Raw genomic sequence first — 14,283 nt, forward strand, 5'->3', positions numbered from 1 at the left:
GTTTAAATGACAGAAATTTATTTCTCACATTTCTGGAGGCTGGGAAGTCCACGATCAAAGTGCTGGCAAAACAGGTTTTATTCTCAGGCCTCTTCTCTTGGCTTGTAGGCAGCCGCCATCTCGGCTGTGTGCTCATATGACCCCTTTTGTGTGCACGTGCAGACAGTGAGCAAGCTCTCTGACATTCCCTTCCCATTTTTTTTCCAACTAGACTTTTTTTAAAAATTATAGTAAAAACACATAACATAAAATTTACCATCTTAACCATGTTTAAGTGTACAGTATAGTAATGTTACGTATATTCACATTGTTTTGCAACATATCTCCAGAACATTCTTGTCTTGCAAAACTGAAACTCTACACCCATTAAACACTCCCTATTTACCCCTTCCCTTGCCCATGGTAACCACCATTATACTTTCTGTTCTGTGAATTTCACCACTTTAGATACATCATATGAGTGGAATCATATAGTATTTGTCTTTCTGTGACTGGCTTGTTTCACTCAGTATAATGTCCTCAAGGTGTATCCACATTGTAGGATGTGCCAGGATTTCCTTCCTTTTTAAGGATGAATACTATTCCATTGTATGTGTAGACCGCATTTTTTTTATTCATCTGTTGATAGACATTTTGGTTGCTTCCACCTCTTGGCTCTCGTGAATAACACTGCTATGAACATGGGTGTGCAAATATCTCTTCAAGATTCTGATCCTGTTTTCATTTCTTTTAGATATATATACCCAGAAGTGGGATTATTGCATCATATGATAGTTCTTTTTTAATTTTTTGAGTAACCATCATACTGTTTTTCATAGAGGTTACACCATTTTATAATCCCACCAACAGTGCACAAGGGTTCCAATTTCTCCATATCCTCAGCAACACTTGTTATTTTCTTTTTTTGATATTAGCTACCCTAATAGGTGTGAAGTGATATCTCATTGTGGTTTTGATTTTCATTTCTTTGATGATTAGTGATGTTGAACATCTTTTCATATGCTTGTTGCCCATTTGTTTACCATCTTTGGTGAAAGGTCTGTTCAAATCTTTTGCCAATTTTGTATTGGGTTATTTGATTTTTTGTTATTGGATTTTGTTTTGTTCTGTTTTCAAGTTTAAAAAAAAAAGCATTAGAGATCAGCACCTCCAATGCCTTACTTTCATAAATGAGTAAAATAAATTTCACAGTAAGTCATGCAGCTAGGCAAGCTGCCACCAGATTCAGTCTTCTTTCACCTGCCTTTTGTTAATTACAAGGATTCTCTTTCCTACCCACATGGACAAAACACACATTAACTATTTCCAGTGGTGATCACTTTGTGAAAAAGAACATGAAATATAACTAAAAATCAATTTTGTAGAAAACATGATAGCCTCGAATTTCCTAGATGTGATTGAAAATAACAGGCAAGCCTGAGAAAGTGCACTGGGGCCTGTGTGTTTTAGCCAACCAACAAACATTTACTGATCATCTTTTAAATGTCCAAGTAAATGCTGGATACCGAGCGGACAGGTATCATAATCCTTAACTCAAAGGCTCTGCCAATCACCAGCTGGGTGACCTTGAATTCCAGTCCTCTGTTTCCTCATCTATAAAATAATTGACAGAGCTGGGTGTGCACGTGCCTGTAGTCCCAGCCACTGGGGAGGTTGAGATGGGAGGATCGTTTGAGCCCAGGAGTTCAAGTGCAGCCTGGGCAACATAGTGAGACCCTGTCTCTCAAAAAATAAAAATAAAATAAACTGATTGACAAAAAAATCTGAAGTCATTTCTAGCTATAAAAAAAAAAGATAACTAAGATTTGTTATATGATAATTAGGATTTGCCACTTTAGATGTGGCAGATTCAGCAATAAAGCAGATTACACATTCATATATAATTGGAAGTATCATTATTATCTATTTAACACATCCTTACACTTTTTATTTTTCCATACTGTTTCACCCAGATGGTCTAAATTATCATGTATTTAAGCAATTACCTTTCTTTTGTAATGTTTAAAATTCTCTTCTCTCATTTGTCTACCAATGTCATCATACTATCAGTTTTCATACAGTTGTTCAAGTTGTTATACCTCCATAAAAATTAACCATATTTTAACAAAATTGAGTGGGGAAATTAACATGCACATTATTGGGGGAAATCTAATAAAAAATTTCTGTGAATTATAATCAGTTTTAAGTTTTGATCTCTTGAAGTAAAAAAATTATATTGATATTTACCAAGATCAGAATAGAGAAATGATTCATTTGCTAACACTCCTTTCCACACAGACATTATTTTGATTTAGGACATAAAGAACAACAAAGTTAATTTCAAATCCTATTTAATAAGTTCAAAAATAGGTTTAAAAATTATTTCTATTAAGAAAGGAAGGTATAAAAATCTAAAAGATATTTATTTTATTGGTATTATTTCATTTAACACAAGTATTTTTAAAAATTAACTCAAGTGAATTCTGTGCTAAATAAAGCTTTTCTATTTACTTGGGCAGTGGTTGCCTATTGAGCAATAACTGGTTCACTTATTTACTAATAGACCAGTTTCTACCACAGAACTGAAAATTGGATTTTATTAATATTTTTGTTTACATGCAACTGCATACTATTAAAAGAAAGGCAATAGAATTGATCTTGCAACACAGTAACATAAACCAGATTCAAATAAACATTTTTAAATTCTAAGAAATGAAATGGTGTTATTTTACTTTTTTATTTCTTGACAACTGAAAACATTCAACTTAGTCCCAAGAATCATTTCTATTTCAAATCCTGAGCAATATTTAGTTAAAGTTGTGTTACAGTGAAGGGGGAATAATTATTAGCATAGAAAAACAAGAATAAGAAAAAATTAAGAAGAAATACAGATTTGAAGATGTATATCCAGGAAAAGTTGCTTAAATGTAAAGCTTTTTACATAAATTAACAAAGCCGAGTAAGTGCTTTACACAGGACAACTGAGATGATGAAGTCAAAACCTAGATGATACAAATCAAAACACAGTGGGCTAGCGCAAGAGCCAGTGTCTGGTTCATGTAAAAGCTGTGCAATTATAACTGACAGTAAGATGGAAAGATCTGCTGATTGTGTGATATTATACAAGAAACAACAGTAATAAAACAGAAATCTGAGTGGATGTGCTGATTTATTCAATCTTCTCACATGTCAAAAATAATCTTTCCTAAATAGCACAAAAGACTAAAGCTAAAAGAAATATTTTTGTATTATAATTTAAAAAATATTCCCCCAAAATATGGAAGCAGCACAAAATCAAGAGGTTCGACAGCATTTAATTAACTCAACTGGAGAACTCATCCTTCCCAGAGAGTGGAAAGACATCTCCAGCTGAAATTCTCCAGAGTGGCCGATGAAGGACACGTCTAGGAGCCATTATCACAGAAACACCGAGGCTGCTCCCAGCTCAGGGGCAGGATGGCAAACACATCACCGCAGAACAGACAACCGGTCGCCATGCTCCTGCAAGCCGGGAACCTCCAGTGCCCTACCTTTTTAATCTTCTTGATGTCTGGATCCTCATCTTCTTGATTGCTTTGGTAAGGTCGCATTCGTTCTTTGGTTTTATTAAGAGCGATAATCTATAACACAAAATTGGTCCATTTCATGATTTGGGAAATACTGGATTATAGCCATAACTCACAGGAAGTTCTGTCTACAAAGGTGGTCCACCGAGATCCTCAGGAAACATCCACTTTTTATGTGCTCTCTCTTCTTTTAGCACTGAGGCAGGGGAAAGGTGCACTTTCCCTCAAGCCTGATGTTACTAATAGAAGAGCTTATGAGAAGTGACCATGGAAAGTGGGTGCTGGGATCTGGATTAGGAGGAATGTGAGCCCAAAACTCAACCCTCACTGCTAGGTGGCCAGGCCAAGGCCTCCTCAGGACATGTCGACCACCTGCCTGAAGGTGGCTGTCCATAATGCCCTGTGGTCTCCAAAGGCAGTGACGCTCAGCTCAAAGCTCTCGCTTCCCATCATCCATCTGTGGTCTTCCAAGTGCCCATGGTACAGCGGACTCACAGATCTCCTTGGTAACATGGGAACTGCAAAAAGAACTTCAGAGCCCGGGGATTGGTCCAAGCTAGCCAAGAGGATTCACCAGAAAATGTAAAAAGGATTGCAACTACCTGGGATCTCTCTACATCTCCAGCTCAGTTCTATCACCTGTCAGTGGCAACTGAAGACCAGGTGGCCTCTCAGCTACATATAGCAATAAAATTCACTAGATTACCGCTCAACTACAGGCTGTGACGAGCATAAGAACCTATATAGATTTACTAACAAGCAAACACTTAAAAAGTTAAGAGATCGTAATTGCCCCCTCTGACCTGTCTTTATATTTTGTCCCCAATACCAAATACACCCCTCTGCCATTTTCTAGCAGGGAAGTGAGAAAATAAAAGGAGTAGGAAATAAATATGGCTCCTGTCAAGCAACCACACAAGACATACCTGCTACTGACAGTTTTTAGCTGCGGTCTCTATTCAGACTGAAATAGAACGTAGTGAAGACAGATAAACACACATAAATAAACATGGAGGAGCATCGCTTGGTACGAGCTTCTTTCATGGAATAAATACCAACCTCTTTCACTTAGCAGACAAGCATCTGCCCTAGCTTACAGTGGCAAAGAAAGAACACAATAATTTTGTTTTAAATTATAGTGCCTGATATAGTCTTTTAAAATGTGGGTTTGTTAAGTTTTCTGTTGTCGTTTTCACTATATCAGATATCAGTGTAAAATCGGGAAATCAACGACTCTAATGATATGCTGAACACAGTCTGCAGCTTGTGATCCCCAGAGAAGCTGCCACATCCCAGTTGGATGAGCTTGTACCCAGGCTCTGTGCACGGGAGGCGATATCCACAAGGAGCAGGAGGTGAAAACCCCACACAGGACTCACAGGGTGTGTCTGAGAGGAAGGTGTGAAGAAATGAAAAGGAATATATTGTCTGATGACAGTGACAAGAAAGTTGCCAAGGCTGAGGAGCCTGAACTGTTCCTGTCAGTGAGGATATAAGTAGTAGTAGGTTTCATTCTGTCTGTCCTATTCCCTTTTTTGACTCTAAGAAGATACTAAACGCACTTCTGGCCAGGAAAAATCTCATTCCTACATTCCTCTTCCAGTCTCCGATTATTGCTCACTTCCCATGAGAAATGGCAGGGCAGCAGGAAAGGTAAACTCAGGATTCTTTTATAGAGACCAAGACCTGGGAGACGGGGAGGACCCAGGCACACTGCCATGGCTGTGGACTCCACGACAACCTTCTGCTGTCCCTTGGTGTCAGCCTGACCACCTGGGGCTCAGGGCCTGAGAAGTTCATAGTCAGTTGGGGGCGGGGGGAGAGGGCAGGCAAGAATTCCAACTTCAGGAAAAAAATGCACCTTAGCAAATGTCTTAGAGTTTAACCCAAACATTCTTTTCAAAATGCTGGAGGAGAGAAGGCTGGACTCCTTCGATCTAAAAAAAGTTAAAGTACTTCTGAATTTATCACTTCCAGTCTTTCATTACTTATCATTTGGGGCTTTAACTGAATCCATGACAAACTCATGATTATGATTACTATAAGAATCCATGAAAAAACAGTTAAATGTTATAGTCAATTCTTGAATTTCTGATCTAATGAAGGACACCAGGAACACAAATAACCAAAAAAACCCAAACAAACAAACAAAACCCACCTTATCCTGCTATGTTCCTATAGCCCATTTACCTAATCCTAATGCAGACATTAGACTCATGTCCAGGTCCGCAGCCCAACCAGGTAGGTGTTGATGACAAGGAACTCAGCCTGGGATTAGAATGTGCCCTGAACAGGCCTGAGGCAATCATGAGATGACAGTGAACGAGAAACATGAGAAGGAATCTATCGACTGGGAAATACCTCTGATTTAAGCCTTTCGATTTCTGTGTCTTGATCTTCAAGTTGATGTCGGAGTTGGTTAGCTGCAATTTTTTCTGTCTCTACGATCTGAACTAGATGAATGTACTTCTGCATTAACACTTCCCTCTCAATCAAAATGTCTGCATAACTTGAGAGAAAATGACATAGTTAGTCATTGAGATACTGTGCTACCATAGTTCCATATAGAACAACATACACTACATTTTTTAAAAAGCCATAAACATAGTTTGTTTGGGACATCTCTACTTTACAGAAAGATTAGCTTTCAGCTTACATTTGGTATCTTAAATGATACAGAATTTGAACCATTATCATTTTACATATCCTTTACTAAAAGTTCACTTAATGGTGACTGCCACCCACAATTTTGTCATATAAGTGAGAAAAGTGCAAGGGAAGTCTTAATTGTTTTAAAAAGAAAGTAGGGCGTCTCCTTTAACAAAGAAAATGAGGCCTTTTGACTCAATGACATATGGTTTCCAGGGATGATGTTCAAAATATTTCACCGAGTAAGGTATCAGCCAATCAAAATAGACCTGCCACCAAGCAGAATGAATGCAGTGACCATTAGAGCAGGCACTGGCTGGAAAGAACTATTATGACTGTACTAGTGACCATCAGCCCTGTTTGGCTTTCTTTAGGATTGCAAGACCATTGATTCCTCTAATTCCAAGCCAACAGAAACAAAAATTCCATTCTAGAAGTAAGTTTAGATTCTTTCGACCCTAACTCCAACAGCCTAGACTGTATCCTTTTTTTTTTTTTTTTTTTTTTGGCCAAGTATGGTAAAGACAAAACTCACCCTTAGGTTTTTACTGATGAGGTAATTCTATCGCATCTGGAATTTTGCCTCCAGATCTTCTTGCACTATTATTCAGGGTGGTAAAATGCACATTCCTCCAGTCATATCATCTTTCCCAAATGGTATGATAGTAGTAATAACTAATAATAGTTACTATTTATTGAGTGCATGGGATGTACCATACATTATCTCATCTCATAATCTCCCCAACCCCAGAACTCAGGATTTGTGATCCCAATTGCACGGAGAAAGAATTTGATCCTCACAGAGGCGAAGTACTGACCTCAGATCACACAGCTAGTAGGTGGCAGACTGGGATTCGAATTAAGGTCTGTCTGACCCCAAGCCCACATTCTTAAACCACAAGTTAAGTCATCTCTCTGATGAGAAATAGCAGCATACAAGAACGTTGTAGCAGAAATGTTTTGAGACAGCTGTCCGATCTACCTTACCTCCTCTTTGAGAACTTGGGCCATGGCATTCATGTTTACACCACAAAACCTGCCCTCATGACTACATTAAACCAGGCTAAAAAAGATAACTGGCCCAAGCTAAACCAAAGAGATTCTTTCCCTCAGAATCTGGGATTGTGTTTCTGCATAGTTTGCTTGAACAGCAATGGTATGAACGTGAAAATTTAGGTTGCCATCATTGGGCAGCAATATTTGGCCACATCCACACCACAACAGTCAAAGTGAGTCTGCTCAGAGAGAAAAGAATAAGATATTCAGAAAAGCAGAGACAGGAGAGACAGTAAGATAAAGGCTACTTGGGTTCCTGTAAGCTTTCTACTTCCTGGTTCTAGACTCTCATGACATCTGAATACAATTTTACCCTGGAGGCCAGTGAGATACTGCAGCTTCCTTCTAATAAATTCTCTTTCTAACCTAAATTAGTTTGAAACAGGTCTGTGTTACTCAGAACTCAAAGAGTCTTAAGAAAATTCTAAAATCACAATTTGAGTTCAATTATCTCGACATCCTCAGCACCTACATCACGCATGCTATTACTGTTAGAAAAGAACATAGTGTCAGCAAATATTTTTAAGTCACTTGTTCTGAGAAAATACCCTAAGAGAATACAAAGAAAGGCTATGTAAGTATAAGTGGGAGGAGAGGAAAAGAAGAAAAAAAAGAGATCAGAGTCTTCATAGAAGTATGCTTTGGGGAACTTTAGAGGGAGAAAATAATAATAGAGCATGAGGAAAATAATTGTTATGATAATATTTCTGCCCTTTCTCATCAATTTGATTAGAAATACGCCAAATTGATTACAAATATATTAGATCAGCATTAGGTAGCAAAGCAGCATTTTATTTTCTCTTTAAAAAAAAGAAAAAGGCAAGTCCAGCTCAGGATGTGAGGCTGAGCTCATGCAGATCCATTATTGACGTCTGCCTCCCTTCGCTTCCAAGGTCCCATTGAAATGCTAGCAAAATTGTTTTCTGTTTAAAGAATGAAACCATAACAGCATTATGAAAACAGGAAAATATGCCGTCAACAGACCAGACGTTTTATGAAATTCCATGAAGAGAAAAAACAAGCAAGCAGAATTAGCTGGGTGGGAAAATTAGAGTAGTGGAAACCACAGATACACCTTGCATAAGCATGGTTCTCACCAGCAGTGGCCCAGAGAAGCTCCAGGCTCAGAATGAACAAATACACAGCATGGGAGCAGGCAAGGAGGTCACTACGACCTTTCATCCAACAAGTGCCTTCAGAACATCTGGAAGTTAAGCTCCTCCTCTTCACACCCCTCCCAAAATAAAGAAATATAAGGCACAGCTGGCAGCAGCGACGTGCCCCCAGGTCACTGTCCAAGGTCTGCTCTCTGTAGAAAAGGGGAGCACCTTCCTAACAAAGGTTCCTAATGAGGGAGCTGGACTCTGAGAGAGAGCAGAGCTTGGGTTTACTCCAGACATCCACTGTAGACACGAGGAAGAACCAGGAAAGGAAAGGCATTAAGAGAGCCCAGGAGTGAAATGCACTGTATTAATTCTTTATTGTGTAATGAATTACCACCAAATTTAGTAGCTTCAAACAACACGTATTTATCATCTCATAGTTTCTGTAGGATCAGGAGTCCAGGCTCAGCATAGCTAGATCCTTAGCTCAGGGTCTCACAAAGCTATAATCAAGGTGTCCGCCAAGGTGCACCCTCATCTTGGGGCTTGGCTGGGGAAGAATCATCTTCCAAGTTCATTCAGGCTGTTGGAAAAATTCATTGCCTTGCAGCTCTCGAACTCATGGCAGCTTGCCTCTTCAAGGCTGGTAGGAGAGCATCTCTGACCTCCTCTTGAAGGTCTTTCATCTGATTAATTCAGGCCCACCCAGGATAATCTCCTTTTTGATTAACTCAAAATTAACTGATTTAGTTCTATGATTGCATCTTCAAAATCCCCTTCCCTTTGTCATATAATGTAACCTAATTAAGGGAGTGGCTATCCCATCACATTTGCCATATTCTAGTGGCAAGTAACAGGTAGCAGATTCCAACCATGTGGTGAAAGGGTGTGGAATTATCCAAGGGGGGATCCCCAGCCTGCCCTCCTGCTGTCTGCCCACACACCTGAAAAGGAAGCCAACACATGTTTCATGACCCTGCATTTACATTCATGGAGTAAACCCAGACCATCTATTTAGAATATTCCACAAGTCCCTATATTTAGAAACAAGGAACAGTGGACACTTGAGAAAACCAGGCCCTCCCCAGAAAAGTCCCCCATAGTAGGCAGCATCTAAGATGGTCCCCCAATTACCTCCACCTTCTGGTATTCACACCCTTATATCATCCCTTCCCCTTGTGTATGAGGTGGACCTAAGCAACTCAGTTATAAGGAATAAAATATGGCAAAAGTGGTGGGGTGGCATTCCCAAGATGAGTTTACAAGAAGGCTCTGGCTTCCACCTTATCTGCCTTCTCTTGCTGTCTTGCTGGTTTGGTGTGAGGCAAGCCAGCTGCCAGGTTGTGAGCTGTTCTACGCAGAGGCCCATGAAAAGTAGAAACTGAGGGAGGCCTCTGGCCAGTAGCCAGCTAGGAACTGAGTTCAAGCCAACAACTGATAAGAAAGTGAATCTAGCCAACCATAGCATGAGTGAACTTGGACACAGATCCTTACCCAGCTGAGCCTTCAGATGAGAATACTGACCTGGCCAACACCTTGATCATAGACTTGTAAGACACCTTTGGGCAGAGGCACCCAGCTAAGCTATGCCTGGATTGCCTGGATTCCTGACCCACAGAAATGGTGTATAATAAATTGTTTTTTGTTTTAAAAATTGCTGAGCAGCAATAGATAACAAATACAGCCCCAAATGAACAAATAGAAAAGACACTAGAGAAAACAAGACTAATGCAGGCAACAGAGATGTAGTACCTTCAGAGATATAAGGAAGGACATCAGAGCTGTAAAGCAAAAAGAGGCTGCCATGGAAAAGGAGTAATCAGATAAGAAGAAGAGTTCCTGGAAACAAAAAATAATTACTAATATTTTACAGGTAAATGGATGCACTAACCAATGAACCAAACATGGTTAAAAACTAAGCTGGGTGGTTCAAGAGATAAAATAAAGAGTGCTGGTCAAAAACACAAAGAGACTGGAAATATGAAAGAAAAATTGAGCAATACAGAGCACAGATCCAAGAAGTCTAATATGTGTCTTTTGGGAGCTCCACAAGGAAAAAAAAGGTAGATTGCAACAGGGAGAAAACAATGAAGGAATGGAAGAAACCTTCCCTGAACTGAACATGGCACAGTTCAAATAGAAAGAATAATCCAAATGCCAGGCAGGATAAACGAAAACATTTCATACCCTGATACATCCTGGTAAAATATCAGAGTTCTTAGGACAGAGAAAAATTATAAAAGCTTCCAAAGAGAAAGAACAGGCATCTAAAGGAAGTTAGAATCATGCTGACATCACACTTCTCATCCTTAACTTGGGACTCTAGGTAATAATAGAGGATTGTAGGGAAAATATTCTGAACCTAAATTCCTATACCCAGACAACCAGTCACCAACCAAGTGCCAGGACAAGACAGAAAAGGTTGACTAACCCACTCACACTTACCACAAGGAAAAATTATAAGGAGGTTTTCCGACCAAACAAAACAGAAAGCAAATACTCTCTCAGAGTCCAGCTCCCTCATTAGGAACTTTCTTTAGGAAGGTGCTCCTAAATGACATAGAATTAAAGAAAATAAGACAAATGAAGTAAAGGAAGCTAGAAAGAAACTAGAAGTCAACACATGCAGATTCTCCTTCAAATATCCAATTGCACATGATTACATTTCATTCTCTGAGGGACCAAACACAACCTTGATATTTTATACATGACATTTGTTATAATCACTATGTAATGCTCTTTAGTAGTTTTTTTTTTATTTCAGCATATTTCTTTAGTAGTTTTTTATTTCCTTTTTTTCTTTTTTCTTTTTATTTAAGGTCTGTGAATGTATATTTTTTTTAATTTTCAGAATCAACCTATAGCAAAACACAGAGACTTAACTGAATTTAGAGAACAGATTATAAATGTTTAAAAGCTTATAAAGTGAGAATAAATAATAATGAAAGTAATAAAACCTGAAGGTGAGAGGAGAGAAAAAACAATGAAAACACATTCAATATCTTAATTTACTTATCTTTCCTAGCAAAGAATCAATACATACTGTCTAAAGTTGATAAATCAATAGAGATTTAATTATATTATTTTAGGACATAAAATCAACTAATATAAAAGCCAAAAAGATGTAAGTAACAAAAATAGAGGGGTCGAAAGTCAGGGGACATAAGAGGTATTGTAACGGTGTTAAATTTTTTATCTTTATAGTAGAGAGCCAACAACACTGGCTACAATTAGTAAGTCAAGAAATAGATAAGGCCAGGGTGGTGGCTCATGCCTGTAATCCTAGCACTCTGGGAGGCCAAGGCGGGTGGATTGTTTGAGTTCAGGAGTTCGAGACCAACCTGAGCAAGAGCAAAACCCCATCTCTACTAAAAATAGAAAGAAATTAGCTGGACAACTAAAAATATATATATATAAAAATCAGCCGAGCATGGTGGCTCATGCCTGTAGTCCCAGCTACTCGGGAGGCTGAGGCAGGAGGATCGCTTGAGCCCAGGAGTTTGAGGTTGCTGTGAGCTAGGCTGACCCACAGCACTCTAGCCAGGGCAACGGAGCGAGACTCTGTCTCAAAAAAAAAAAAAAAAAAGAAATAGATAAGAGGGGTTCATAGAACATAATAAATGAATGACCAATAAATACATGAAAAAAAGCTTCTTAATCAAAGGAAGTATAAATTATTTATCAAAATTGGTTAAGGTTTTTAGAAAAAAATAATACTCAGGGCTAGCAAAGGCATGGTAAAGAAATATTGTCACCTCGTGCCACTGAAGTGAGCCACTCTAGAAGACAATATCGCAACATGTATCTAGGCAAGTTAAAAAGGTCATATCCTTTGTCTTAGTAATCTCACTTCTAATAAATAACCCAAGAAAAATAATCAGAGACCTGCACAGGAATGTACAAAGAAACAAGATGTTCATTCATTAAAACAAATATAAGAAAATTGAGACAATCTAAAAATACACATATATAATATAGAAGTAGCTAAACAATAATATATCTACATGATGGAATGATAACAAGGCATTTAAAATTGTGTTTTTAAAGAACAGTTATAACATAATGGAGCACACCCACACCTACTGATAAACGAACAGAAAAAAAAAAAGAAATCAAGGTATGCGTTCATACGCAGAGGGAGAAGATCATGTATGTACGCAGATATAAGGGGGCAGGAGAAGGGAAAAGAGAGAGAGAGAAAGATAGGCACTCCAAGTGAGAGAGATACAGCAAAACATAAAAGGGAGTTTTCTCTGGAACAATTAATGATGATTTTTAATTACTTCCTGAGTTACTTCTTTTGTGCTTTTCTATATTTTCCAACATTTCTATAACATTAATGGGAGAGAAAAATACACAAAATACTCGTGATATAGTTATAAGTAATGTTGATTTCCGTCTTCATATGTTCCTATGAATCTAAATTAATTCTTTGAGTCAATAAATATTTACTGAGTGTTGTGTATTCAGGAACTGTTCAAAGCACTAGGCACAGGAGTAAACAAAGTAGGGAAAAAAATCTGTGCCCTCGAGAAGCTTACATAGTAGAGAGAGGAGAAAGACAATAAAATTAATAAGAAAAATATGTAGTATGTTTGTACTGTAGAGGAAAAAAGGTGGGAGTGGAATAGGAAGTAGCAGGTAGGGGGGTCCAATTTTAACCAGGATGTGAGAGTGGCTCTCACAGAGAAGACAGTACTAAAGAAATAATGGAAGGGGGTGGCCACGTGCCTCGCTGGTGGAAGGGCATTCCAGGCAGAGGGTCCAGCAAGTGCAAAAGCCCAGTGGCGGGAGCAGGCCTGGCCTGCCTGAGAAATGACAAAGTGGCGGGTTTCCTGAAGGGGAGTAAGTGAGAGGCAGAGAGGGAACAGGATTCTAAGGCATGCAGAGCAATACAAAGTCTCAGGTGCCCCCCCCACCACCCTTTTGAGGTGCGAACTTTGATCAAAGGTGGGACAAAGTTTCACCTTTTGTTAACAGTATCACACTGGCTATTGTGATGAGAAAAGACAGAGGAGAGGTTGGGGGTTGGAGCATAAGGGGAGAACAGGGAACAATGGAGGCTATTGCAATACTCCAGGAAAAAATAGTAAAGGCTAGCTCAGCACCTGGCACGGGGCCTGGCACAGAAAAGTAATTCGAATGAAAAGTCGTTGTCAAATGAAATAAGTCATCTATGATGATTTATTTTGCATGGTTTATTCTTCTCTACACAGTAATTTTCAGGTCATTCAATTTATTTCATTGGGGCTCCCTAGGTTACTACTCTTACTTTGCTCTTACCAGAGTATCCCCTCAACTTTGCATCACAAAGCTTTCTTTATATATCCCACTAGCAAACGAATGTCTACTCCAGGATTGCATTAAATCAACTAAATATGTACATATGGCTTCCCTTTAATATTTTTCAGAGCACTGGTATTTCTATTCTACTATATTTCCAATACATGTTTTATCTGATTAAATTTTCCATTTACTAGATAGTGCTCACATTTAAGAATTTTTGCCTAATCTACTTATTATTTCCATTTGTTTTTTATTTGTTTTTGGCTTTTTAGTTCAACTCCCACCAAAAAAAAAAGTTTTTGGTGGGAGTTGAACTAAAGAACATATAAATCAACACGATGAAAGCAAAACTCAAAATTAAACTGTTGAGTACCAACAGATAGCAAGCAAGATTGGGATATATGTGAGAATAAAATATTGGTGTGTAGTATTTATGAGTTAATCATGTACTGTATATTTCAAAATAGCTAGAAGGTTTTGAATGTCCTCTTCACAAAAAAATAATAACTGTTTAAGGTATTGGATATGCTAATTACCCTGATTTGATCATTATATAATTTACACATGTATTGAAACATCACGTGTGCCCCATAAATATGTACAATAATTACATATCTATCCTAAATAAATATATTTTTTAAAAA

General features: G+C 38.3%; 1 protein-coding gene across 1 annotated transcript in view; it reads right to left on the reverse strand.

Annotated features, from left to right (window-relative positions):
- Window positions 1–14,283, reverse strand: part of RASGRF2 (Ras protein-specific guanine nucleotide-releasing factor 2) — a 213,927-nt gene that overhangs the window by 131,277 nt on the left and 68,367 nt on the right. Inside the window, exons 3-4 of the mRNA XM_012664540.1 lie at window positions 5,907–6,054; window positions 3,510–3,599 (exon numbers count right to left, since the gene is read on the reverse strand). Of these exons, the coding sequence (XP_012519994.1) occupies window positions 3,510–3,599; window positions 5,907–6,054 (238 nt within the window). The remainder of the gene's footprint in view (window positions 1–3,509; window positions 3,600–5,906; window positions 6,055–14,283) is intronic.

Source organism: Propithecus coquereli, unplaced genomic scaffold (genome assembly GCF_000956105.1).
Source record: "Propithecus coquereli isolate 6110/MARCELLA unplaced genomic scaffold, Pcoq_1.0 Scaffold9, whole genome shotgun sequence".
Taxonomy (NCBI): Eukaryota; Metazoa; Chordata; class Mammalia; order Primates; family Indriidae; genus Propithecus; species Propithecus coquereli.